Source organism: Manis javanica, chromosome 4 (genome assembly GCF_040802235.1).
Source record: "Manis javanica isolate MJ-LG chromosome 4, MJ_LKY, whole genome shotgun sequence".
NCBI lineage: Eukaryota > Metazoa > Chordata > Mammalia > Pholidota > Manidae > Manis > Manis javanica.
The window spans coordinates 104,800,510-104,827,200 of record NC_133159.1 but is presented as its reverse complement, the minus strand read 5'-3'; the positions used below and the strand labels follow the sequence as shown (position 1 = coordinate 104,827,200).

At 38.4% G+C, this 26,691-nt stretch overlaps 1 protein-coding gene across 16 annotated transcripts in view; it reads right to left on the bottom strand.

The window, feature by feature from the left end:
- The window catches only part of PDE4DIP (phosphodiesterase 4D interacting protein), a 268,329-nt gene that overhangs the window by 172,452 nt on the left and 69,186 nt on the right, over positions 1–26,691 (bottom strand). For 14 of the 16 annotated variants that reach the window (XM_073234511.1, XM_073234503.1, XM_073234501.1 and 11 more), the window contains 2 exons: positions 25,416–25,567; positions 5,815–5,925 (listed from right to left, as the gene is read on the bottom strand). In XM_073234511.1, coding sequence (XP_073090612.1) covers positions 5,815–5,925; positions 25,416–25,567 — 263 coding nt within the window. Of the gene's footprint in view, positions 1–5,814; positions 6,286–25,415; positions 25,568–26,691 lie in introns of those variants that run through there. The other 2 variants (XM_017670410.3, XM_017670412.3) reach the window with 2 other exon arrangements.

Below are 26,691 nucleotides of genomic sequence, written 5' to 3'. Positions count from 1 at the left end.
GGACCTCAGAAGACTGGGAACGAGGAGCTAGCAAACATGGTACCCACAGACACAGATACACACAGACTATGTTCATACCAGTCTTTCAGAGAACTGTTTAAAAATAGCTTGCCCAAAATATTTGACTTGAAATTAAATAAATAAATAAATAAATAAATAACTTGCCCAAAGTAGTCCTTATTTCTCTCTATTTATGTTTCTCCCTTCCCTACTATATACATTTGTAAAATTTCATGTAAGTTAAACATAGAGGGAAAAATCTTAACAGCTAACTAAACAAGCTATCCAACTGTAAAAAGAAAACAGTCAACTCTGGTAAATATAAGAAGAAAATCATTCAATCTGGAACACTAACTACAATAGTCACTAGTCACTGTAGAATAATCTGAGAAGGTGTCTACTCTCTGGTATGTGTCTCCAGGTATTAGGATAGTAATAATCCTTTACATATATTTAATGTCTAACACTTTAAAACATGTTTACATATAGTAATGAGGGCCGGGCAGGAACTCATGCCTTCATTTTAGGAAACAAGTTATGGACAAAACTAAGGACAGGTAACTAGGAAAAGGTAGATTCAGAATTCAGGTTTTCTGACTGAGTCTAAAACTTGTGTCCCTACATTTTTATATCCCTTAAAGTTATTTGCTCTTTCTTAATAGTCTTCCATTGGTTCAGGATAAGGTTCCTAAATTGTATAGCCTGATGAAGTTCCTTGGGACATCACTAAATTTACAGATAAGGGCTCAGCACAGTAAGGTCCCATGTATACTGTGACTCATCATATTGCCCAACCCTTAAAGAAATCAGACTGGGACTAAAGAAAATCAACCAGTGAACTAAAAATAAATTTAACAAAGAGAGTGTATCTTCCAAGTTGTAAAAACAAAGAAAAAAATTTGTACCGATGTACTGGTGGTGGATGTTAAGTGGACCTTGTGGTGATCATTTTGCAATATATATAATATTATGTTGTACACCTAAAACCAATATAATGTTACATTTCAATTATATCTCAATAAAATATAGGTTTTAAAAAATAAAAAATTATGTAAGCTGAAATAATAAATTATGTAAGCTGAATTTAAAACCAGGCCAAGCTACATCACAAAGTATTAAACCAAGATGGCAGAAGATTTTAAATTGTAACCAGTCACAGTCATAATAATGATAATTTTTGTGAAAGCAAAGGATTTTGTACCATTACTAAATAAATAAAATATTTTATTTAAAAAGAAAGTTTAACAAACCCAGCCTTTCTCATTTATTCTTTGAAGGAACATTTGTATTTGAGGGTGACAGAAAATTTGCTGCAATAGGGGCACTTGGATTATATTATATTATTTATACAAGGGCAAAATGAAATGAAGGATTGAGACAAATGGGACAAATTGTCCCAAATCCATTACTGAGGAAAAATAAATTGATTTGGAATAAAAAATTGTCCAGATCAAACATGTCCAGTAATTGCACTTACCAGGACAATTTTGTCCTATCTGGCATATATTTCTTGAGGGCTTTTACTATATGACAAGCATTGTGCTGATTTCAACTAATTGGTCCATTTAATTCTCTTCCAGGCCCTATAATATGGATGCTATTACAAAACCCACTTCAGCTCAGAGAAATTATAGTGTTTGCCCAAGTTAACACAGGAAGCAAGTGGTAGAACCAAGATTGCATCTCAGGTCTGCTGGGTTCATAATTCTTAACTATTATGCTCAATGACAGCAAATAATGGAAATTACAAAAATTTGGTGAGCAAGAAAAGTCAGCAAGCTGTTTATCTTGATTTCTAAAACCAAGCTGCAAAAATATGCTGTGTATCAAGTTCAAAGTTTGCTCAGGAAAAATATCCAATCTCAAAGACAAGAAACCACAGCTCAGAGAAGTCGGTCAGTTTAAGGGCCACAAAACAACAGAACACAAGTCTGTCAACTTTAACACTCTAACTTTAATGTTAGAGTCCAGTTTAACGTTCTAACATTAATTATATCATATTTAAACACTAACTCTATATGGTCCAGGATGACAACATTCAGTTTTTCCTCTTTTGTTACTGGAGCTTGCTCTGTCTGACCTTAAGAACCATTCTTAGAATGAAAACTTGAATCTTTTTAAAAATAACCTTAGATAATAAATTCACACACATTTAACAAGTAAGTAGTCATAACTGAAAAACACAGTAGAAAGCGGTTTTGTGTGCTGTTTGGATACCAGGTGTTTACCACACAGCAGTGGATTTTGCAAATTCCAGGGTCAGGCACATTTCTAAGGGCAGCACAGTTGGCTATCAGGAGAAGATGCAGGATTAGATAATCAACAACGAGGAAGTCAGCCAAGTTGCCACCCAGAAATTATTTACCAGAGCAGCTGCAGTCCAGAAATGCTAACAGGCCAATCTGCCTAGGAGTGGGCCATACTCAGCTGTGGACCATGTACAGTAATTTCTCACTTTACTTTGTTCCAGAATCAGGAGCTATGCATACTACAATGGTTTTTCCTTTCCTTGCCTTTTATGTTCAAAATTATCTCCCCAAAAAAGTGAACCTATAATTAGTATTTGCTACCAAGAGGGGGCAGTGGTATCTATCATGTAGGTACCAGTTTATCTGTGCTGAGGGTAAGCAGTCTCTTCCTGTATTTTTTAAAAATTATTTACAAAAATTGAAGCTTAAAGAATACTTTATCTTAAACACTCAACAGAAAAGCAGCCGGTCTCACAGATTAATAGTTATGTATAATTTAATACTGTATTATTAATCTAGGGTTAGTATGAGTCTTAAGGTCATTTCTGAATTCTCTGAACAGCTTGAGAGAAATCTTTAGCTCCTTTTTTGTTTACTTGCTTGAAGTTGACACTTCCAGGTTTTCATAACTCTTTAACTCTGACAACTTCTCATACAATTAAACATCCTTGTAGCTTCTTTTACAATTAAGGATTATATCAATTTTAGTCTCTTCCTCAGTCAACTACCTAAAGGAGAACTTGCCACTTGGAAAGAAAGATTAAATACTCTCTCTAGTTCTTTTTTCCTAAAGTTTCCCATATTTTGCTCCCCTGAACTTATCGGGATGAAATGCTTGATTGTCTTTAAGACAGTAATTCTTCACCCTTAAATACAAGTATCTCAAAAAAATCAGTAACAAATTATGTAAAATGATAAAATAATTACTATTCACAACAGACTTGCATTACATGTTTAAAAAACACTGGTATTATTTAAAAGAAACATGCATACAGCACCCAAATTATAGATTCTAGCTCAGTTGGATATGATTTAACATTTTTGCTATATTTAAAGAAGTGTCCTTCCAACACTAAAGAAAAATCAAGCAGTTTGGTCACAGAATTGGGCTCTAAAATTCCCATCTGAAATACCTGACTTAGTATATGACACACTGCATTGTCACCCTTGGTCTCTTCACCAGCATTGCTCCTAATTAATTGTCCTAATCTTGTGGAAGCACTATGTGACTAACAAGGATGAATGTAAGACGCATTCATGGGACTATCTCAGGGTGAGATTAAAACAGCCAAACCTCTTCCTCACTTACAAATATTATAAAGCCGTTACTTCCAATACACATGTAACTACTACCCCTTCACATATGCATAAAGCTGTGAAGTTTACAAACTGCTTTGATAAAACTCTTATTTAATCTTTATGACTGTTTATTCATACTCTCAAAACAAATAATTTTAGTGCCTATGGTTCTGTATATTATTCTTAATGAGTTCTACAAGGGCTAGAACAGACTCAGAGAGGTCTTAACCTCTTAACTTGCCTACCTGGTTGTTCCAGGCTCCCGATATGCTGGTTTTTTAATCCCCTGTCCTTCCATCAAAAAGGAACTGCCCTGGTTTCTATCAATCCCTCATCACCACATAGTATGGTAAACTAAATTCAACTATGATATTAATGATTGATAATGGTATAATGTGTTTTGTTTCCAAAATACTACGAATATGTTAGCCTAAAGCCTTCAGCACTTCCCAAAAAATCATAACCAAATGGGATGAGTAATGTGCCCAGTGCACTGAACAAATTTAGTGAGAAGGGAAAGAACGGGACACAGTAGTTTGAGATTCCCTCAAATCAGAGGATACCAGTAGCTTCCTGAATATTCTGCACTGAAGACAAGAAAGAGAACAAGACCTTGTCTATTCCTGCATAGGACTAGTGATCTAACAAAAGGGTTGTCACCTCTGCATCTGACAATGTCCTGTGACTTTCCCCTCTCCTATGCCCAAGCAGCTCCTATAATCTTCTTAATCACACTTCTCCAGGAGAGCAATGGTGCCCCACCACATCCCACCCGTGTGTTCCCTGCAGAGTGTCTACTTAGCCAGTGCAAGGCGCAGGGTGCAACCAAATGATTCAAGCAGTCAGTTGATTCAAGCTAAAAAAATCCTTTCCCTCAAATTATATAAGAAATTGCCCTTTCCTTCTGCTTTGCTTTGGAGACAGTTAATGGGAAAATGTTCCTCCCTCTGCACAGTGAACAAATGCATCCTCTGTTCCTACCCTGAGGCAAATACTGCAGCTCTTCCTTCCCCTGTCTTTGTCTCTCTGAGTTAACATCCCCTCACTTGCAGATATGACCTTGACCCCTGGAAGCTTCATTGAGGTACATTCACCATATAGCCACACAGAAATGAAGGATGAATCTGGGTCAATTTTGGAAATTCAGGTTAAAATGTGGAAATCCATTAAGAAGGAAAATAGGGCTAAATGCCCAGATTTAGCTGTCCACATTAATTGAATTTACCAAATAATTGTTCAGTTTTCGTAGACACCAGTTTATTCCTCTGATTCAATATATTATCTAGCAGCCTGTAATGCTTCCTAACCTTCTCCTGGACAGGACATAGAGCACACAGACGATGATGATATTTATATAGTCTTCCGGTGTAAACACCTGGAGATTTAGAACCTCTGATGAAGCCAGAGACCCCCAGGTCCAGGTCACTCAGGCCCCCTCCATGCTTGCTGAGACACAGGAGGGGTCAACGCGGGGCAACCGGTCAGGAAGCCTACTCCTCGTGACCCACTGCCTCAGGTACTCCTCCTGAGGTGCTTTGGCCGCACTCCTCCAGTCCAGCTCCCTTCCCCTCCAGGCTTCCTTGCCCGTCAATCAAGACGGCCTTCCCTTTCAGTGACGCACCGGGCCCCCTCCCACGGAGCCTCAGACCCGCTGCTGTTCCATCAGTACCCTTTCTTCATTCCAAGGTGAACTACTCCTAAGACTGAAAATGCCCAAGATTTGGTCTTTAAAGGTTATCTACAAAATCATCTTCAAAAACAAATGTGAATCTCTCAAGAAGCAGACGTGGTTTCAGCCCCTGCTCTTTCCTCCATAGTGAAATTCCCTGCCCACTGGAGCCAGAAGTGGAAGGAGCCCTGCTCTTTGGGAATGTGTGGCCTGGAAACTACCTGCTTCAGAGAGTCCTCTGGGGTTTGTTTAACAATGCAAATTTCTAAACTCCCCTTTTTGTTACTAAATCATAATCCCTGGAGGTGAAGCAAAAAATGCACACTTAAAACAGTTCCCAAGGTGACTGTTTTGTCCCATTTCACACCACAGAGTTTGGGGGGCCTCTGTTTTAATTCAGCTCCCTCTCTGAAAGTGGAAAACAGGCACAAAAGAGGTGAATGGGCTTGTTCAAGGTCATGGAGCCTTAAGGTGGACCAGACCCGGCCTGACCCCGGCTCCCTTGTAATTAGCACAGCCTGGGCTAAGAAGAGCCTGGAGTCTGAGCGGTGGGCCGCCAGCCCTGCCCCGCCGGGAGTGCAGGTCCCCCGCACTCACCCGCTTGTAGATGTCCTCCTGGCTGGCCTCATACTTCTGCTGCATGCGCTCCTCCAGGAAGTAGATGCGCAGCTTGAGGCTGAAGTTCTCCTTCTTCAGGTCATTGAGGTGCTGGGAAAGAGTGCGATATCCATTAGACATGGTGGGCAACCCATGGGGAGGAGCTTGCCCAATCGCCCCCTCACCCCAGAAACGTAGTGCCGCTGCAGCGCGGCATGAAGCACGCCGGCTGGGACGCTGCTGAGGCTATGGAGCCATGGCCCTGATGGCCGGTAAGCTCTCTCTGGGGCTCAGGACTGGGCTCGCTGCTCTGGGTGCTGGAGCACAGGGCACTTTCTTTTTTTTTTTTTTTTTAACTCCGGGAGATATTTGCGGAATCCCTGATAGAGGAACATGCTGCGTGAACTCAGGCACAAGTGGTGTAACCCGACTCCAAGCCAGGACTTGTCTGTCACCCTCCTGGAGCCTCCCAGGCCCAACTGTAGGCAGTTAACAGTTTCTTGGAAAAGAGAGGGGTTTGATCTCCCAGAAGCTTCCAGGAAATGGAGAATGGAAGTAATTCAATGTGATGGTAGGGCTGCAAAAAAGGTGGAAATGAAGGTACTGTTGGGGTGGGGTAATACAAATAAAATCCTGAAGGCTGATTTGCACAATGAAACCCAAAGGTCAGAAGCAAGAAATAAGGTTGCTATAGAGAAGAGCACATGTATACAAAATGGGGATCACATATGAAATATCTTTTCTGTCAGGTACAAATCTTAAGCTACTAACTAGAGGGGTCTCTAAATTTCCTTTGATGATTCAGAAAATCACCTCTGATCAGTTTCTTCCCAGTTTCCCTCCCTGGATTTTTCAAGCCCTATGGCATTTAAATAGCCTTTATTACCATGCACCTCCCCCCATACACACCAGAGCCACCCAAAGACAGAGTAAATCTTCTAGTTCAGTGGAATCTTTGCAAACTCTGTTTCTCAAAGCTGACAAAGAGGCAGGGTCAAAGGCTCCTTCCTTCAAGGGTTTAGGGAAAGACAGGGTGGGAGAGGAGGGAGGGAGGCGTCAGCCTGGAGCCCTGAGATTTCAACTAGTCACTGGTTCTTAACTCTGGCACCTGCCAACTGGAGCCAGGCACTCATCACCAGATCCTGCTTGCAAAGCAATTTAAGATCCCTGAATGACAGCTGCAACATTAGCAGGAAGTATTATTTATACCACATCACATGGGAAATTGAAGGTGACTAGGAGACAATCCCACAGTCCAGATACCAAACACAGGTTCTTAGTTCTAGAAATATTAGCTGAAAAAAAAATTAATTTTAACATCCAAAGTGAAGGAAACTAAGAGGTTTGTACTTAATTCAGTATGCATTTCCTCCCCAACCCACCTGCTCTTCCTTTTTCTAATTCTTTAGTTCTTCATAACAATTCCAATCAACATCCCCAGAGTACTGGCTAGGTAGTATTTTGAACATGAGGGATACAAAGATGAAAACAGTTCCAATCCTCAAAGAGCTAGGTGGCTATATAGGTATGTGTTTTACACTACAATCTTCCACACCTGCGTTATTCAAATTTTTTACATTATACTGTAATTCAGTACACATACGCGCGTGCGCACACACACACACACACACACACACACAACTGAAGTAAAAATTTCACAAAGTACTGTGATCATCACTATGTGTGATGCACTCTGATTTTTTCTATTCAATTTTCCTTCTGGGAGTGACCCACTGAATTGATTTCATGACCCATTAGTAAGTTTCATTCTGAAGTTTGAACACCAAATATACAGGAACCCAGAATAAAGAGTAACTGATTCTCAGTGGGATGATGAGAGAAATCTTCAGTAGGGGCTGCAATTGCACTTTGCTTTGAAAAGTAGACAAAGTCTGAGTGAATAAAGTGGCCTCAGAAGGGTCTAATTAGAACTGAGCATTCTTTTTTTTTTCATTTTATGTATTTATTTATTTATTTATTTATTTTTACCAGAGATGCAAAGTTTATTGTATTACTACACTTTTTTTTTTTGAGAGGGCATCTCTCATATTTATTGATCATATGGTTGTTAACAACAATAAAATTCTGTATAGGGGACTCAATGCACAATCATTAATCAACCCCAAGCCTAATTCTCAACAGTCTCCAATCTTCTGAAGCATAACGAACAAGTTTTTACATGGTGAACAAGTTTCCACATAGTGAATAAGTTCTTACATGGTGAACAGTACAAGGGCAGTCATCACAGAAACTTTTGGTTTTGATCACGCATTATGAACTATAAACAATCAGGTCAATTATGATTATTCATTTGATTTTATACTTGATTTATATGTGAATCCCACATTTCTCCCTTATTATTATTATTATTATTATTATTATTATTTTTTTTTTTTTTTTTAATAAAATGCTGAAGTGGTAGGTAGATGCAAGATAAAGGTAGAAAACATAGTTTAGTGCTGTAAGAGGGCAAATGTAGATGATCAGGTCTGTGCCTATAGACTAAGTATTAATCCAAGCTAGACAAGGGCAACAAAACATCCACGGATGCAGAAGATTTCGAACTGAGCATTCTTTTGAATAGATTTGGATTGGGATATAATCTTACCAGAGATTGTAATTTAAGACAAAATATTCCTCCTTTTTTAGAAATGTATACATTTAAATTTCATTTAACTATTTTCACTAAGTCTGTGCTCTTAGAGTAAAGGATTGTCATTTAGGCTTTGTTGGAGACAGTGAAGAAAAGTCTAAACTAAAACCTAGAAGATAATTTTCTGGTCCCAGCTTTGGTTATTAAATAGCTCTCTGACCTTGGAAGCACACTTCTCCAGAGGCCTATGTGTCTTCATTTATAAAATGGTTGGAAACTAGGTGATTTTTAAGGCCCTTTCCTGATCTAAGCTCTTAGAGGAATAACCTACTTACTACTATCTCCATTTTGCATAAGGGCAACCAGGCTGCCAGATTCTAGATTAGTGTTTAATCATGCTTTTGATGTCTACTTAGATTCTTTTATCACATCAAATAACTCAATAAAAGTTTTATGGAAAGTAAAGTTGTCTATGAATGCAGGGTATTTTTACCCAACTTAGATGTTTCTTTCTGCACACTAATGTCTATATTCTTGTATGCCCTGTGATATCTTGCTCTTCTATCTCTCTGGCCCTTTTAGTGTTTTCTTTTTTGCCACCTTTTTGAAGTGAGTATTTAAACGATGGTCAGTTCTTGACTCCTGATTTTTTTCTCTTCACACTTTCCCCTTAGGGATTTTAACCACTTTTAGGCCTAGCCCTTTGCCTCCCAATCAATCCCCCAAACTTCATCCCAGTCCTCTCCCCAAAAATCTATCCCTACATATCCAACTCTTTGCTAGATAGTTCCACCATTCTCACCACAAACCTCACAGCACAAACTTTTGCAACAGTCTCTAGCATGTCTGCAGAATTCACTCCAGCCATCTGTTTGCTGTCTTATAGCTAAAATAATGTTTCTAAAATTCAAATCTTACCCTGTCATCTCCCTTAAAGCCCTTCAAAGGTATCTTGTCACTCTTAGAATAAAAGGAAAACTCCATCATGTCCCCTCAAGACATCCTGCCTCTTTTCTCAAATCCTAGTCTCAAACCCACCCAAATAGAGTCTGCCCTGCTACCCCTGGCCTGGAAGACTTCTTGCTCTTTTGAGCTCCTAAGGCAAGTATCAGCATTTGACACATGTACATATGCTGCCTCATATTGCTTGTCTTATCTTGAAGGGTTATTTGCACCACTTAGAGCTATTTAACTTTTCACATGCTTATGTCTTTCCAACTGAGTGTCTGAGGAAAGGGTCAGTGACTTAGATGTCTTCGTCTACTCTTTCTGTCCCCACAACAGCCAAGAAGACCTCTGTAACATGCATTCCACTGTGCAGTGGAGGCCTGCTTACTATCGTCTCACTGCACCAGAGTGTTCTGAGGGTTGGCAAGGAGTATGTTGTGTCTTTGTATTCTCATTAACAGTATTCAGGAAGCACTCCCTAAATATTCGTTGAATTGATGATAAGACAACTATTCCATATTATTTTATTTTTTTCTGATTTAATTTGTTAAATATGGGTTAGCTTGCTGATATTATCCTCATAACTTTCCAAGGACACAGAAAGGTTTATTTTAATAGTTCCAAAGAAAGTACATTTGCTAGAATGGTTACTATAGAAAAATGTTTTGTTCACTTACACTTCCAAGTTTATGTGCCCATCTTGACCTTTTTCCTGAACTCCAATCCATATCTAACTTCCTAGTAGAAATCTCCACTGGATGTCTCATACTCGTGGTATCACCACTCTGGCCCGAGATACTACGATCACTCTGTTAAGTTATTTGAATGGCCCCCTTAACTGGTCCCTTGCTCCCACCCTTGGCCCCTATAGTCTGTTCTTAGCACAGCAGCCACAGTGACCCTTTAAAAACATGTCAGATTACTCCTCTGCTGGAAACCCCCATTGGCTTCCCTAATTTAAAGTGAACAGCTAAGTCATTTCATTAGCACATAAAGCCGGACATTCTTCATAATCTGGAGCCTCTGTTTTTTACAGATTTCCTTCTTCTCTCCCCCTACACACTGCTCCAGCCACAATGATTCTCTTTGCTGTTTCTCAAAAACAGCGCACACCCCGCCTCGTCAGGATGTTTGAGCTTGCTGCTCCTTCCATACGGTATGCTATTTCTCTAGGTATCTGCATGATTCTCTTTCTCACCTTCTTCAACTCTTTGATCAAATGTCACCTCCTTAATGAGATGACCACTCTATTTAAAACTGTAACTCACACTATGTCTCACCCCAGCACTCTGTATCTGCCTTCACTGTTTTTTATTTCATAGCACTATCATTGTCTAAGAAAGCCAGGATTTTTCCCTGTTTTGTTCACTGCTATATCACCAGTACCAAGAATGGAGCTTGGCACATAGTAGGGGCTCAATAAATATTTGTTGAATGAAAGAATGGATGAATAATTAACCTGCTTTGACCTCACTGGATTTAATTCTAATAGAATTCAATTTGTATACAAGATTATGCAGATGTTTTAGGATGAAGAGCCTATCTAAAGGTATTCCTCTTTACAAAAATGTTATATGTAAAATAAATTGTTCTAACTGATTAATTTTCATACAAAATGCAGAATCTTAACTTTGTATAAGAGTTCTGAATAGGGAATAATATATGGCAAAATAAAATCAAAGGACAGTATGAACTGTACAAATAGTAAAAACTATAGAAATTAGGAAAGAGAAACTGTCAGAGACATTCCCACAGAGAACTGGTGTTTTACTCTCCTTAAAGGATGAACCAAATTTGGTTGGTCTGGGGAGAATACGAGATGACATAGGTAGGTAGAACATGAGCAGCGGTGAGAGGGCCAGGGGACTGAAGCAGAGGACGCATGCTGTCCTGTAATGTGGGGACAGAAAGCATGGGAAGTGAAGATAATTTCAGGCAGACCTTGAATCAGAGTGAGGAGCCTAAATCTGTGCTTCTAGGCAGATCATGGCTCTCAAATTGCATGGGCAGCGTGGAAAAAATCAGTGGGGGAGAGCCAGGGGCTGCTTCCTAGGAAGATGGTTTTGTTTATTTATTGCTTCTGTTTTACTTTTACTTGTTTGTTTTTTTTGTAACTTTAACTCATAAAACTGCATATACCTGGGCTGCACACTAGACCTACTAAATCAGGGCCTCTTGTGACCATATGAAGTCCCAGGCCTTTATGTTTTGACTAACTCTGCATTGCTTAGGACATAAAGAAAGAGTGCAGGTTCTTGAGCAAGAGCCAGTGCTACTGCCTTTGTCCTTCCTTTTTTACTTGAGACATCAAAAATCTGCACTCTTCTCTCAAACCATTGTTTTCCAAAAATTAATGACTCTTTCCTGCTTTTTCCTTAATTACTTCTTCCCACTGCTTCTTCATGTATTAGCTCAAATTGGAAGTAAGACTTTAATAAGGACTCCATCAATGCCAACAATAGTAGGAGGATTACAACCCAGCTGTTGTATGTCATGCTCCATTAACATAACCAACTATCAAGTTTGCCTTCAAAAAAAACTCAGCCTCACATTTGCTTAATCATATTCAGACCCCCCAGATAGCTTGTATAATGGAAGTGCTTGAAAACATATTAATCTCTTACCAGTCTCTCTCCTAAAAATAAAGTTCCATTCCACTAAGAATGACTAATCATCTAAATTGACATATTCTTTTCAAATGCAATAAAATTTCTGCAACTGAAATTCTAATTTGATATCTATAATTCATAATTTTACATTTCATGAAAATAAAAAATTATTAAATAACAATATGGTTAATAGAGGACCAGGAGAATAGTATTTTAAGTAACCCTTGACACGAGTAGCCATTTACAAATATAGGCAATAAATACTATTACTATTATGCATATTTATCTAGGTGGGGAAAGAGCAACAACTTTTGAGCCAAGGAGATCCAGGTTCAAATCCCAGCTCTGCTATTTTTTAATTGTGTAACTTTGAGAAATATACTTAGCAGTAATTAACTATAGGAAAGGAGTCCAGAGATGGGGAGCTGGGTAGGCTAGTTAAGAGGGTTGCAGCTGTATCTGTAATGCAAGCTTTTGTGTTTTAATCTGAGGCAAATAAGAGTGAAAATAACATTTGTTAAGATTCAGGTACTGGATACATGGACAAGTGTTGCATTACTTTTTGTACATTCCTTTTGTGAAATAATTCATAATTTTAAAAAATGATCTGAAAGTGAATGAAACTAGAAATTATAGAGAAGTAACTATCAACCAGATACAAGAATAAATTTTCCAGTAGAGTTGAATGTGATGAACTTACTGTCACACTCTATCCATACATTCATACATCAAATGTTTCCTGATCACTTACAAAAGAGAGTAAATCAATAAATTTCCTGTCACAAAAGGGACTTGACTGAAACTAAAGAACCACTTGCCAGGGATATTTTTAAAAGTCTTCACCCATCAGCTATGAGTTAGCTCTAGAAAAATCTTAAGATCCTTAGCTATCCTGAGACCCTATGTTTGAAAGTATATCAAAATCCTATGTTTGAAAGTATACCATAGAAAGTATTACCAAAGGTGGCACCAACAAGAGAGCTATCACTTTCTCAAGAATCTCAGAGCTCTCTTTTGGTAGAGCCCTAAAAGATAGTGGGAGTCTACCTGCTCAGACTGAGTGCTCTGGCTGCCTTGAGCAGAAGGAAGGAGGGGAGATCAGTTAGCAAAAAGGACATCACATTTCCAAAATAAAAGCAGCAACAATAATCCCCAACAGACTTTTCAACCTATAACTTTGCAGTGTTTTCCAAACAGTCCTGTGGGAAGGGCACACACAAGGCTAGAGAGTACTTCCTGCACTTTAGCATCAAGTGGAATACAACCTAGCCATCCATGTTGTTTTGGAGGATAGGGATAGACAGGAAGTGATAAGGCAGGAAGAAGGGAGAGGATTTTTCTTTCACACAAAACTTTTTTATTTATAATACATCTATGTGCCTATAGAGTCCCAGTGCTTTTCTGATAAAATCTAAATTGCAGGAATACAAAAGTTTGATTCCTGGCTGTTTCAAATGACCTGGACTTGTATTACAAAATTAATTGGTTATAATTACACTGTCCAACAGCAATCACCTGTATAGTATCTGACACTGTACAAAGCACTTGATGTATATTATTTCATTTTATCTTGTGAGGTAAGCAGATTAGATATATTATCCCATTACTGTCCAGGAAAGAGAGACATCAAGAAGTTAGCTGACTTGCTCATCTAGAAAGTGAAGGAGCACTGAATCCAACTTCCAACAGTCTGACCCACATTGCATACCTGTCAGGGCCTTAATCCTCAGTCATGACACAAGATGACCCCTGTGAATCTGGGATTCTCCTGCACCTCTACTTCAGGTTCCTGAATCTTTTCAAAAAGCGTCCTTCACTGAAACAATCTTCCTTGTGATTTTGGAGGATCTGATCACCTGAACCTATATACAATACAGTTTTCTCCATTTTCAAGATGAATAAACCAAAGGTGGTACTCAAAAGGCTTACTATAGTTACTATATGACCCAGCATGTCCACTCCTAGTTATGTACCAAGAAAATTGATAACATATGTTCACACAAAGTCTGGCATATGAATGTTTACAGAAACACTCTTCATAATAGCCAAAAAGTAGAAACACCTCAAATCTCCATCAACCACTGAATAAATATAAATAGTTTATCCATACAGTGGAATAGTATTGAGCCATAAGAAGAAATGATGTATTGATATATACTATAACATGGATGAATCTAATGTGAAAGGTGCCAGGCACAAAAGTCACATATTGTACAATTACATTTATATGAAATGTGCAGAAAAGGCAAATTCATAGAAAGAGAAAATAGGTGAGTGTTTTCTGGGGGCTGGGAGGAGGAGGAGTGGGGGAGAACATCAATGGGTATGAAGTTTTGTGGAGGTGAGGAAAATGTTTTATAACTAGATAGTGGCAATTGTTGCACAACTCAGTGAATATACTAAAACCATGGACTTGCAGATTTTAAAAGGGTGAATTTTATGGTATGTAAAGTATATTTCAATAAAGCCATGAACTTTAAAACAAAGAAAGATACCCATGCTGGGAGAAGTTAACTTTCCCAGTCCTCTACCTTTTAAAAAGGATTGTTTAATGATAAAGACTCAAAGTTCAATTCAATTCCATTAAAAGTAAATGGCTTACTTTGTTAACCATGAATCTAAAGCCTGCAATGGCAATAAGTACATACTTATCAATAATCACCCTAAATGTAAATGGTCTGAATGCACCAATCAAAAGACACAGAGTCACTGAATGGATAAAAAAACAAGACCCGTCTATATGCTGCCTACAAGAGATTCACTTCAAATCCAAAGATATACATAGACTAAAAGTGAAGGGATGGAAGAAGATATTTCATGCAACTAATACAGAGAAAAAAGCAGGAGTTGCACTACTTGTATCAGACAAAATAGACTTCAAAACAATTACATAATGATAAAGGGATCAATCCAACAAGAGGATATAGCCATTATAAATATCTGTGCAACCAACACAGTAGCATATGAAACAAATACTAACAGAATTAAAGGAAACAGAATGCAATGCATTCATTTTAGGAGACTTCAATACAGCGCTCATACCAAAGGACAGACCAACCAGACAGAAAATAAGTAAGCAGACAGAGGTACTGAACAAAACATTAGAACAGTTGGACCTAACAGACATCTACAGAACACTCTACACAAAAGCAGCAGGATACATATTCTTCTCAAGTGTACATGGAACATTTTCAAGAATAGATCATATACTACTGAGGCCACAAAAAGAGCCCCAGTAAATTAAAACTGTTTGAAATTGTACCAACCAGCTTCTCAGACTACAAAGGTATGAAACTAGAAATAAATTACACAAAGAAAATGAAAAAGCCCACAAACACATGGAGGCTTCACAACTTGCTCCTAAATAACCAATGGATCAATGACCAGATAAAAACAGAGATCAAGCAATATATGGAGACAAATGAGAACAATAATTCAACATTGCAAAATCTGTGGGACACAGTGAAGGACATGCTAAAAGGAAAGTATACTGCAATACAGGCCTACCTCAGAAAGGAAGAAAAATCCTATACGAACAGTCTAAACTCACAACTAACGAAACTAGAAAAATAAGAACAAATGAGACACAAAGTCAATAGAAGGAGGGACATAATAAAGATTAGATCAGAAAATACTATAAACAATTATATGCTAACAAACTGCATAACCTAGAAGAAATGGACAACTTTCTAGAAAAATACAATCTTCAAAGACTGACCAAGGAAGAAACAGAAAATCTGAACATACTAATTACCAGCAGTGAAATTGAATTGGTAATAAAAAAATTACCTAAGAACAAAACCTCTGGACCAGATGTCTTCACCACTGAATGTTATCAAACATTTAGGAAATACCTAATACCAATCACCCTTAAAGTTTCCTGAAAAGTAGAAGAGGAGGGAATACTTCCAAACTCATTCCATGAGGCCAGTATCACTCTAATACTAAAACCAGGCAAAGACACCACAAAGAAAATAAAATTACAGACCAATATCCCTGATGAACATAGATGCAAAGGTATGCTCAAAATATTAGCAAACCAAATTCAAACATACAACAAAAAGATCATCCATCACAATCAAGGAGGATTTATTCCAGGGATGAAAGGATGGTACAACATTTGAAAATATATCAACTTTATCCACCACATCAACCAAAAGAAGGACAAAAACCACATGATCATCTCCATAGATGCTGAAAAAGCATTTGACAAAATTCAACATCCATTCATGATAAAAATTCTCAACAAAATGGGTATAGAGAGCAAGTACCTCAACATAATAAAGGCCATCTATGAAAAACCCACAGCTAACATCATACTTAACAGTGAAAAGCTGAAAACTTTTCCTTTAAGATCAGGAACAAGACAAGGATTCCCATTCTCCCCACTTTTATTCAACATAGTTCTGGAGGTCCTAGCCACAGCAGTCAGGCAACACAAAGAAATAAAAGGCATGCAGATTGGACAAGGAAGAAGTTAAACTGTCACTGTTTGCAGATGACATGATATTGTACATAAAAAAACCTAAAGAATCCACTCCAAAACTACTAGATCTAATATCTGAATTCAGCAAAGTTGCAGGGTACAAAATTAATACACAGAAATATGTTGCATTCCTATACACTAACAATAAACTAGCAGAAAGGGAAATCAGGAAAATAATTCCATTCACAATTGCATCAAAAAGAATAAAATACCTAGGAATAAACCTTATGAAGGAAATGAAAGACCTATGCCCTAAAAACTACAAGACACTCATAAGAGAAATGAAAGAAGATATCAATAAATGGAAACATACCCCTTGCTCATGGATAGGAAGAATTAATATTGTCAAAATGGCCATCCTGCCTAAAGTAATCTGCAGATTCAAAGCAATGCCTATCAAAATACCAACAACATTCTTCAACAAACTGGAACAGTTTTAAAATTCATATGGAACCACCAAAGACTCTGAATATCCAAAGTAATCCTGAGAAGGAAGAGTAAAGCAGGGGGGATCTCGCTTCCCAACTTCAAGCTCTAATACAAAGCCACAGTAATCAAGACAATTTGGTACTGGCTCAAGAACAGACCCAGAGACCAGTGGAACAGAATAGAGAGTCCAGATGTTAACCCAAACATATATGGTCAATTAATATATGATAAAGGAGCCATGGATATACAAAGGGGAAATGACAGCCTCTTGAACAGCTGGTGTTGGCAAAACTGGATGCTACATGTAAGAGAATGAAACTGGATCATTGTCTAACCCTATACACAAAAGTAAATTCGAAATGGATCAAAGACCTCAATGTAAGCCATGAAACCATAAAACTCTTAGAAAAAAACATAGGCAAAAATCTCTTGGACATAAACATTAACAACTTCTTCATGAACATATCTTCCCGGGCAAGGGAAACAAAAGCAAAAATGAACAACTGGGACTACATCAAACTGAAAAGCTTCTGTACAGCAAATGACACCACCAACAGAACAAAAAGGCATCCTACAGTATGGGAGAATATATTCATAAGTGACAGATCCAATAAAGTGTTGACATCCAAAATATATAAAGAGCTCATGCACCTCAACAAACAAAAAGCAAATAATCCAATCAAAAAATTGTCAGAGGAACTGAACAGACAGTTCTCCAAAGAAGAAATTCAGATGGGCAACAGACACGTGAAAAGATGCTCCACATCACTAGTCATCAGAGAAATGCAAATTAAAACCACAGTGAGATATCACCTAACACCAGTAAGGATCGCCACCATCCAAAAGACAAATGATAGCAAATGTTGGCGAGGATGTGGAGAAAGGGGAACCCTCCTAGCTGCTGGTGGGAATGTAAACTAGTTCAACCATTGTGGAAAGCAGTATGGAGGTTCCTCAAAAAGCTCAAAATAGAAATACCATTTGACCCAGGAATCCCACTTCTAGGAATTTACCCTAAGAATGCAGGAGCCCAGGTTGAAAAAGACATATGCACCACTATGTTTATCGCAGCGCTATTTACAATAGCCAAGTAATGGAAGCAACCTAAGTGTCCATCAGTAGATGAATGGATAAAGAAGATGTGGTACAAATACACAATGGAATATTATTCTGCCATAAGAAGAAAACAAATCCTTCCATTTGTAGCAACATGGATGGAGCTACAGAGTATTATGCTCAGTGAAATAAGCCAGGTGGAGAAAGACAAGTACCAAATGATTGCACTCATCTGTGGAGTTTAAGAACAAGGAGAAAACTGAAGGAGCAAAACAGCAGCAGACTCACAGAACTCAAGAATGGACTAACAGTTACCCAAGAATGGACTAACAGTTACCAAAGGGGAAGGGACTGGGGAGGATGGGTGGGAAGGGAGGGATAAGGGGGGTGAAGAAGAAATGGAGCATTACAATTAGCATGCATAATGTGGTGGGGAGCATGGGGAGGGCTGTACAACACAGAGAAGACAAGTAGTGATTCTACAGCATCTTACTATGCTGATGGACAGTGACTGCAATGAGGTATGTGGGGGAACTTGGTGATGGGGGGAGTCTAGTAAACATAATGTTCCTCATGTAACTGTAGATTAATGATACCAAAATAAAAAAATAAAAAAATAAAAAGTAAGTGGTTAAAACTGATCATTTCTAAATGTTCTGTATTTGAATCCCTGCTTAGATTATAAGGCCCTAATAGGAAGGCTAGATGACATATCCTCTTAATAGCCCTCAATATGGGAAACACATGGGTTACTTTGTTTTAGTAGTTTTGTTACAATCCTATGATAAAACAGAAAGAAAACATGATCCACTCCATATTTTGACACAGGAAAAGAATACTCATTAGGCTGTCCTGAAGAATAAGTATTAACTTTTGCAGACCATTCTAACAAGGAAAATGTCAATCAAAGTTAATCAATATGGTCTTTCACTCATCAGCCCTTTTGCTTCACACAGTGGACGTTTTCATGGGTTCCTGCTCAGGGTTCCAGAAGTTAACTTTTGAAGCTTGCCTCAGAAAACAGACTGCAAATTCTACAAAGACCGGGCTTTATTTTTGGAAGGGTTGGGGGTGGGGGTGGGGTGCTGCACAACGAAATCTTTCCTGTGAAACTCTATTTCTAAACTTTCAACATAATTCCTAAAGTTTATCTTTAAATGCTAAAATATTAATTATCCCATATTCTCCCATAAAATTCAGAAGCATACTGATACCCATCCTCCACACAGCCTTTTCTTGAAATAACTGGCCTGATTACCAGAGCACTAACAACAGAATTATTACATCAGGTTGATAAAAAACCCTATCTTGGGCAGCGTCATCCTGTGGACAGGGATTCAGATGGCATCCCTGATGCTTTCCCCACCACAGATACACACCCACACCTTCCCCGATGCTGGAATATCAAGGTGTTGTCGTCATCGTCACATTAGAGCACTGGGGACTATATAAAATCAAACCAAAACAAGTAACAACTTCCCTGGCCACCAAAAATAAATGGCCCAACCAGAAATAGTGCTGTCAGAGACAGTTACATGAGCTCCACGGCAGAAACGACAGTTGAAGGGCACCGAAGCCGGGAGCTCCCAAGTTCTCCCAGGTCCAAACCAGGTTCTCCATCAGTTTGACCTGACCAACACTGGCAGGGCTTGGTGTTTGTTCACAATTTGTTCAACCCAGGAAGATTATTTGATGAGCTTTTAGTATGCAGGGGGTGACGTATCAACTTATGGCCTCACCTGTTTTCTACATTTTCAATAATCCTTTCTCCATCCTTCTCTAGAAAAGAAGTCAATTTCAAAGGCACAAGTAGGATTTTCTCTAGGCATAAGAGCTAAGTGTTCACAGTGACACCATGAATGACTATGGCTGTATCAATAAGGCTTTGACCAGGGATAGGGGCAGGGTGTGGGGAGATACAGACAACTTGAACCTCAATCAACACTCTAATGCTCTAGCCTTGACAAAAAACCTCCTATTTCTGAACACTATGCTCTTTGGGGCCTCCAGGGCTTTTCATGGGTAGCAGCATTAGCCTGGAATGTAATTCCTCTTCATCTCCCATTCAGCTCTGACTTAACTCTCTGCAACTTGCCCTTAAGGACTTGATTTAGGTATTACCTATTGAGTCCATCTAACCCTAAAGTCTGGGCATTGTTTTGTTGTTTAATCCTAAATTTGTTATTATGGATACCCTTCCAAGTCAGTACATTGCTATATGATACTGTTATATGCATATACCATACTTGAAATAATCAAGTCTCGCCTTGATGGATAATTAAATTATTTCTATTTTATGTGTAAAGAATACTGAAATAAGCATTGATTTTTTAACATACATTTTTTCAGACATTCATACTTGATCATTGTGCATCTTACAGCTAGAACAGGGCTTGGCACATAGATGCACCCATAATACTAAGGGGAAGAGTGGGTGAACAAACATGAGTAAGTAGATCTGCTGTTCACAGAGATGCATAATAAAACTGTGCTAGAATCAGTACACTTATGTTCAAATCCCAACTCTAGCACTCTCTAGCAATCACTAGTCTTTGCCTCATGTCAGTGTTCCTCACTGTACAAATGAAGACAATGGCTGTATTAACCTCAGAAGACTGTTACAAGAACTGAGTAGATAATACACGTCAAGAGCATTCATGAGCTCTGCACTTTGTAAACACTCGATATATTTTTTGTTGTTATTTGAAAACTTTGTTGTTGGAATGGAAATTCCTCAAGGTCCAAAGGAAGAAAGACAGAACTTCTTTTCATACAGTGAAGAAGAGAAGAAAAGAATTCTAATGAGGAAACAGAAATTAAAAAATTAAAAAATAAGAATTAGTCTCTTTCAAATGCCATTTTCTCCATGGAAGTGGTTGCTCCTCTCCATGTTAGTAATCATACCTTTCAGAATTTTTAGGGTTTTTCAACTTTGTAATTTCATTCTTTTTTATAAAGTTACTTTATTAATTAATTGTATAACTAAATATGATGAGCTAATATTTATAACTGTGAGGTTTACATAGATATAAATATATGAACACAAATAATAAAATATGTTTTGTCCTAATATTTAGGTTTTAAGGACAAATATTTAACCATAAAAATTTGGCAATTACTCTCATCTTGTGATATCTCTTCCACTGTTGCCTTAGATATAACTTAAATGTGGTATAATTTAAATTTCTTGTGCCCCTAATCCGATTATGTTCTTTGAAAAAGGTAACTCCTTTATATACCTGTGTCTGCTACAGCACTCAGAATCATTACTTTTATTCATGGTTCTTAAGAAAAAAATGATTGATTTGGTACATATCTTTCACAATATTGTTTAGGAATGAAAACATCGCTGAGTTCTGTGGAACGACTGTGTGGAATCCCTCTGAAAAGTCATATTTAAAAAGAAGAAAATTCTGTGCTTATGACTGCTGGAATTTTGGGATTCCCACCACTTCCCTTTTCACCTAGTAACTTTTTGAATGTCTCAAGATACTCATGGAAACAAAACGCGTACTCTTGGGGCACTGTGGTTTAGCTTAGTTAGAGACAGTAAGGAAGTCTAAACTAAAACCCAGAAGATCCTTCTCTGGTCCCAGCTTTGTTACTAAACAGCTCTATGACCTTGGAAGCATACTTCTTAGGAGGCCTATGTGTCTTCATTTATAAAATAAAATGAAGTGGTTGGAAACCAAATGATTTTTAAGGCTCTTTCCTAGTCTAAGCTCCTAGAGGAATAACCTACTTATTATCACCTCCATTTTGCACAAGGGGAGCCAGGCTGCCAAATTTTAGATTAGTGTTTGTACCACTTTTTTTTTTTTTAATGAAAATGCCCTTCACCAGTCACATTCATTTTCCAAGGTTGTAACTACAGAGAGCCACTCAGGAAGCCCTGAAATTGCTGGACCTACAGGTAGCAGTGGCATGACCCAGATTCATTCACCTAAGCTAAGAGAGGAGACCCAGACTGATTACTCAGGTCTCCATAAAGGCAGATGAGTTCCTCTTAGGACTTTTTTGTTCCTCCCCACAGACTTCAAGATCCAAGTGGAAAAATTTGCAGGATGGGTGGGGCCCCAGCAGGCTGACTCACTGTGGCTGGCTGGGTTCAATCTGCCAGGGAAAGCTGGTTTCAGACTATAATTAGGCAAACACTGCAGCTGGTTTTTCTGGCATTTTCATATTAAAGATGACCTTATTAGAAAATATGTAAACAGAAAGAGCAGTGGAAGCCCCCACTAGACTTTACAGTCACAGACTTTAACCCCTCTGCAGCTTTTCTGTAACATCTGCCATTGTGATTCATTGTATAAAACCAAACTGCACATATTCCACCAAAGTAACCGCTCCTCTGAATGGCCCTCTGATTTCCCCAAGAACCCTGGGAGTCACTGGAGTTATCTTGGCTCTGCTACTTTAGACCTGTATAGTTTTAGGCAAGTTATTTGAGCCTTGGTCTCTTCACTGGCCTTATAATAGTATTTATCTCATTTCAGTTAACTTAGGAAAATTAAGTGGAAAATAGCTGAAATAAAATGTGAAGTATCTAGAAAAGTGCCTAGTATATAATAAATATTATTTATTAGTTAGCTTTAATTATAATCTTCTTGATATATCCAGTGAAATATTTTGTGAATATTGTGAATACAAACTGAAAAATATGTTTCTTTCTCTTACTTTATATTTATAATCTTATCATTCCAGTTTAGGTAGAAAATTGTCTCCCTTTAAACTCATTGTTAAACACAAATGGACTTTTCTTGATTTCCCAGTTTCCTATTTTAATCAATCAATTAATATATCAATAGACTCCTTAGAACCATTCAACTTACTGAGAATACATTCAGTGACTACTGAGTAGAGAGGCTGGGGGAAATTCAAGTCCAGTAGACTTGGCTGGAGGAAAACAAGCCAGGGGAAATCCAAGTACAAACCCAACAAGTTTAGTTGATGAACATTTACTGAGCACTTACTATGTACTGGCATCATACTAGATTCTAGAGACTAGAAAAGGATGAGCAACATCTGTTTTCTGCCCTTGAAGAGTTTAGAGTCAGACTAATATTTTGAGATTAGAGAGTCAGGGAAGGCATCCTAAGAAAAAAGAGAAATTGGCATCTGAGCTGACCTTTGAAGTATGAGTAGGCTTTAACCAGGTGAAGAATAGGACAGAAAAGATACTCTAGGCAGAGGCAATAGCTGGAACAAAGACTTGGTAATATGAAATGGCTTTGAGTTGCAAATAGTTCAGAATTAATGGAGTAAAATGCAGGTGATGGAGAACACTGGGAGTTAAGAATAGATTTAGTTTACCTAGAGAAGATGGGTACAAACTGCATTCTGTGCCATCTAAGTGGGAGGGACTAATGGCTACAGTACCACTACCACCAAACCCTTGCAGGCTGAGCTCCACAGCCTAGAAAGTACTCGAGATTTCAGGTCACAGAAATAAGGAGTGCTTTAAGGCCCACATTATGAGACACTGGGTAAGTTCCTTTGTTATTCTTTGTGCATTTATTTCCTTGATTGTAAACTGGGGTAATAATCATGCATTCTTCACAGGGTTATTGTAAGCCAAGTAAGGTAATACTGCACATAATTAGAACAGCATGTAATGTACAGAAAGTGATCAACATATGGCAGCTGGCATTATCTATGTGCCGCTCTGGTCCTGTTCATCCCAGACATGCTGAGGGCCGCGGGCAGTGGGGAAGCATATACAAAAGAGTTTTTCTCAACACGTGGCTCTTTACACGTAAAAATCTTTCTGTTGCAATAAATTGTCAGGATTTATGATCATGGTACATAAATTCTAGGGTTCTAAAAAAGTCATGTGTATAAGCCCTGGCAATGACCTTTCTGATAAAAACGTGTGTTGTATACTCGTTTTATTTATTATGTGACATGTATGGGAGAGAGGTTTAAACATCTCTGATTGGTCATTTCTCTGTGTCCTTGCTTGGTTTCTGTCAGTAGTTCTCAGCATTGAGAAATAAGGACTAATCAGTGATATTGGACCTGAATGTCAAGAGAATAGGCCTTAGAACGTCACAGCTGAAAGTCAGCTGACCTGTACTCACTGCCCAACTCAGTCCATGGTTTTCCCCTCTCCCTACAGCATCAGCCATATATTCTCTCAGTGGAGGTGACACCCCTCACTTCCACATTCCAAAGTACCTCTCAACAAAAGGAACATGTAGGTAGACTGTCTTTCAGTGAGCACCCCACATAGCTTTGAGGAGCACTGTAGCTCTGCTCACCTTTTCTGCACTGCAGCAGATACAAAAGGTGAAAAAAGAGGAAGGGGCTGGGTGTTATCCCCCAACTCCCACCACCAGCACCACACAGCTGGTCAGAGCTTTAGTCTTCCAAAGCCACTTAATATTCCTCCATACTCTCTGTGCCTTAACAAAAAAGAAAAAGAAAAACCAAAACATTATCCATGATAACTCTGAGCAAAAAAAACCAAACCTAAACAAGAAAACCAAGAGTACGCTGTTTCATTCTCAGGCATGTGTTAGATGGAGCATATTCTTTGTCCACAGAAATATCTGGTAGGATTTACATTAGGTCCTAGGGAAACATTTCTATTTACAAACTGAGGGAAGACAGGGTAAATCCATGTCAGCACTGATTTATTAGCCCTTTTTTGAAAATGGAATTGTATTATTTTATGTCAAAAGCTATCAATTCAAGAATGAAAGAAACACATTATTATCTCAGGGGGTATCTACACAGCACTCGAGTGTGGCCCAATCCCTTGGTAACCCCCAGGGGGCACCAAAAAGCTATTTCTTTTTTTTAGCAGGGGTGTGGGGTGTGGAAGAAACCCTGGGTGCTCTTTCCAGGCCATATAAATCCCAGTAGATGAGTTCTATTGTACAGACTTCCTGGGATCAGTACAGGGCCCAGGAGGTTGGGGACCTGTATTACAGTGTCAGTAATTTGGCTCTTGGCCAAATCTAAGGATAACCACATCAAGACACAGAGCACTGCAAGAGTTGAATCAGGAGTTTTGAGCAATAATGCCAGATTCTGTTTGAGACACAAATGGTTGTGGCTGCGGGCCTCATACTGCAGACAGTACCCAGGTATCTAGAGTGGTCCAAGACAGCCACAGAGAATGTAAAGCTGTGGGTTCACTATAGCCACCTCCAGATTCTCAGTGTGCCATTTAAACTTCCTGAATTCATCTCAGAAGTAAACCAGGGGTAAAAATGGCAAACAGAATCATGATACAAGCAATTATCCATGAACCATGGCATGCAGTACATAGCTAACACTGTGTGTGTACTGGGATAAATGCTTTTAAAAATAGCTAACAGCATATTCGTATTGGGATATATGCTTTCAAAAAACACACCATTATGGTAAGAATGCTCACAATCCAGACTAAGCCCTTGTTCGTGTTTTATAAGATGTTACTATCCCAGGGCATTACTGCTAATTGGGACAACAAATTTCCACCCATGAAACTTACCTTCTCAAAGTCTCGGAGAGCCTGGGTCTGCACCAGAGGGAGTTTTTCAAATGCTCTCAGGGAATGTGTCTGCCCAAAGGGGACCTTCTCACCAGTTCTCCAGGTCTGTGATTGTGCTGGAGGGCCTCGATCTTTAGTATCACTAAGAAAAGCTGCCAGTGAAACAGCACGACAAAAAAATTTATATAATAGTGGCATTATAGTCATTCCAACCTGTACAATCCAGCAGAATTTTTCTGCAAATTATAATCAATTCTAAGCCACATAGACAGTTCAGATAAAGTAGCGTGTGGGAGAGCATGTTAATAATAGTCCCCAACGAAACACACTAGTTTATGTCCATGACCCTTTGTGAGGTGAACATGATAACCACTACACTATGGAAATGCCCTTGCGTCTTTGTAATTTGATGTTTCTGCTTCTCCAGTAAGAAGTGGAGCCTATTTCTCTACCGCTTGGATCTGGGTTGGTCTGGTAACTTACTTTGACCCAGAGAATACGATGAAAATGCTCCTGTGTAAGTTCCAGAGACTAGGCCTTTAAGAGGCCTTGCATTCCTTTCTTGCCTTTTTCGAACCCCAGACCATGGTGCTATGAAGCAGCCTAGTCTACCCTCCTGGAGAAGGAAAGGCCAAGTATAGGGAATGAAGACACCCCAGCTGACAGCCAATCACCAAGTGCCAAACATGTGAGTAAAGCCAATAACGATATCCTGGACCCTCAGCCCAAGTCAAGCTGAAAAAGATGAAAATGAAGATAATAATTATGATAAATATGGTGGTTCCAGGGCAGTTTTTTCTTGTCTGAAAGTGTTTAATTAACCCTATTATACCACTCATTGTAAAGAAAAAAGATGGAAATGTAAGGCCATATGATTTGTTTTTAAATTGGACACATATAGTGTCTTGTTATTTTCATAAAATTAACATATTATCAAGTGTGTCTTTAGAGAACCCTATCTTTAATGGTATTTTCAATAGCCACCAACCTTCCCTGGTAGAGTACAGGGGTTTAGATTAGCACAGAATTTAAAGCAGGTTTTAATTGCTGCACAGCACAAATTATAGATGGAGGTGGCATTTTTTTCCATCCTCAGTTGTCTTTGATTCAACTTGTACAAAACAATTGTTCTATTAAATCTGGGATTACAAATTAATAAAAATAATAGTATTAATAATGTCACACCTGTTTTGTTGATATTCTGATTATTTCTAAGCAAATGCAAATGTTTTAATTAAAAGAAATTAGAATTTTTTTCTTCCACATTAAGTGAAAT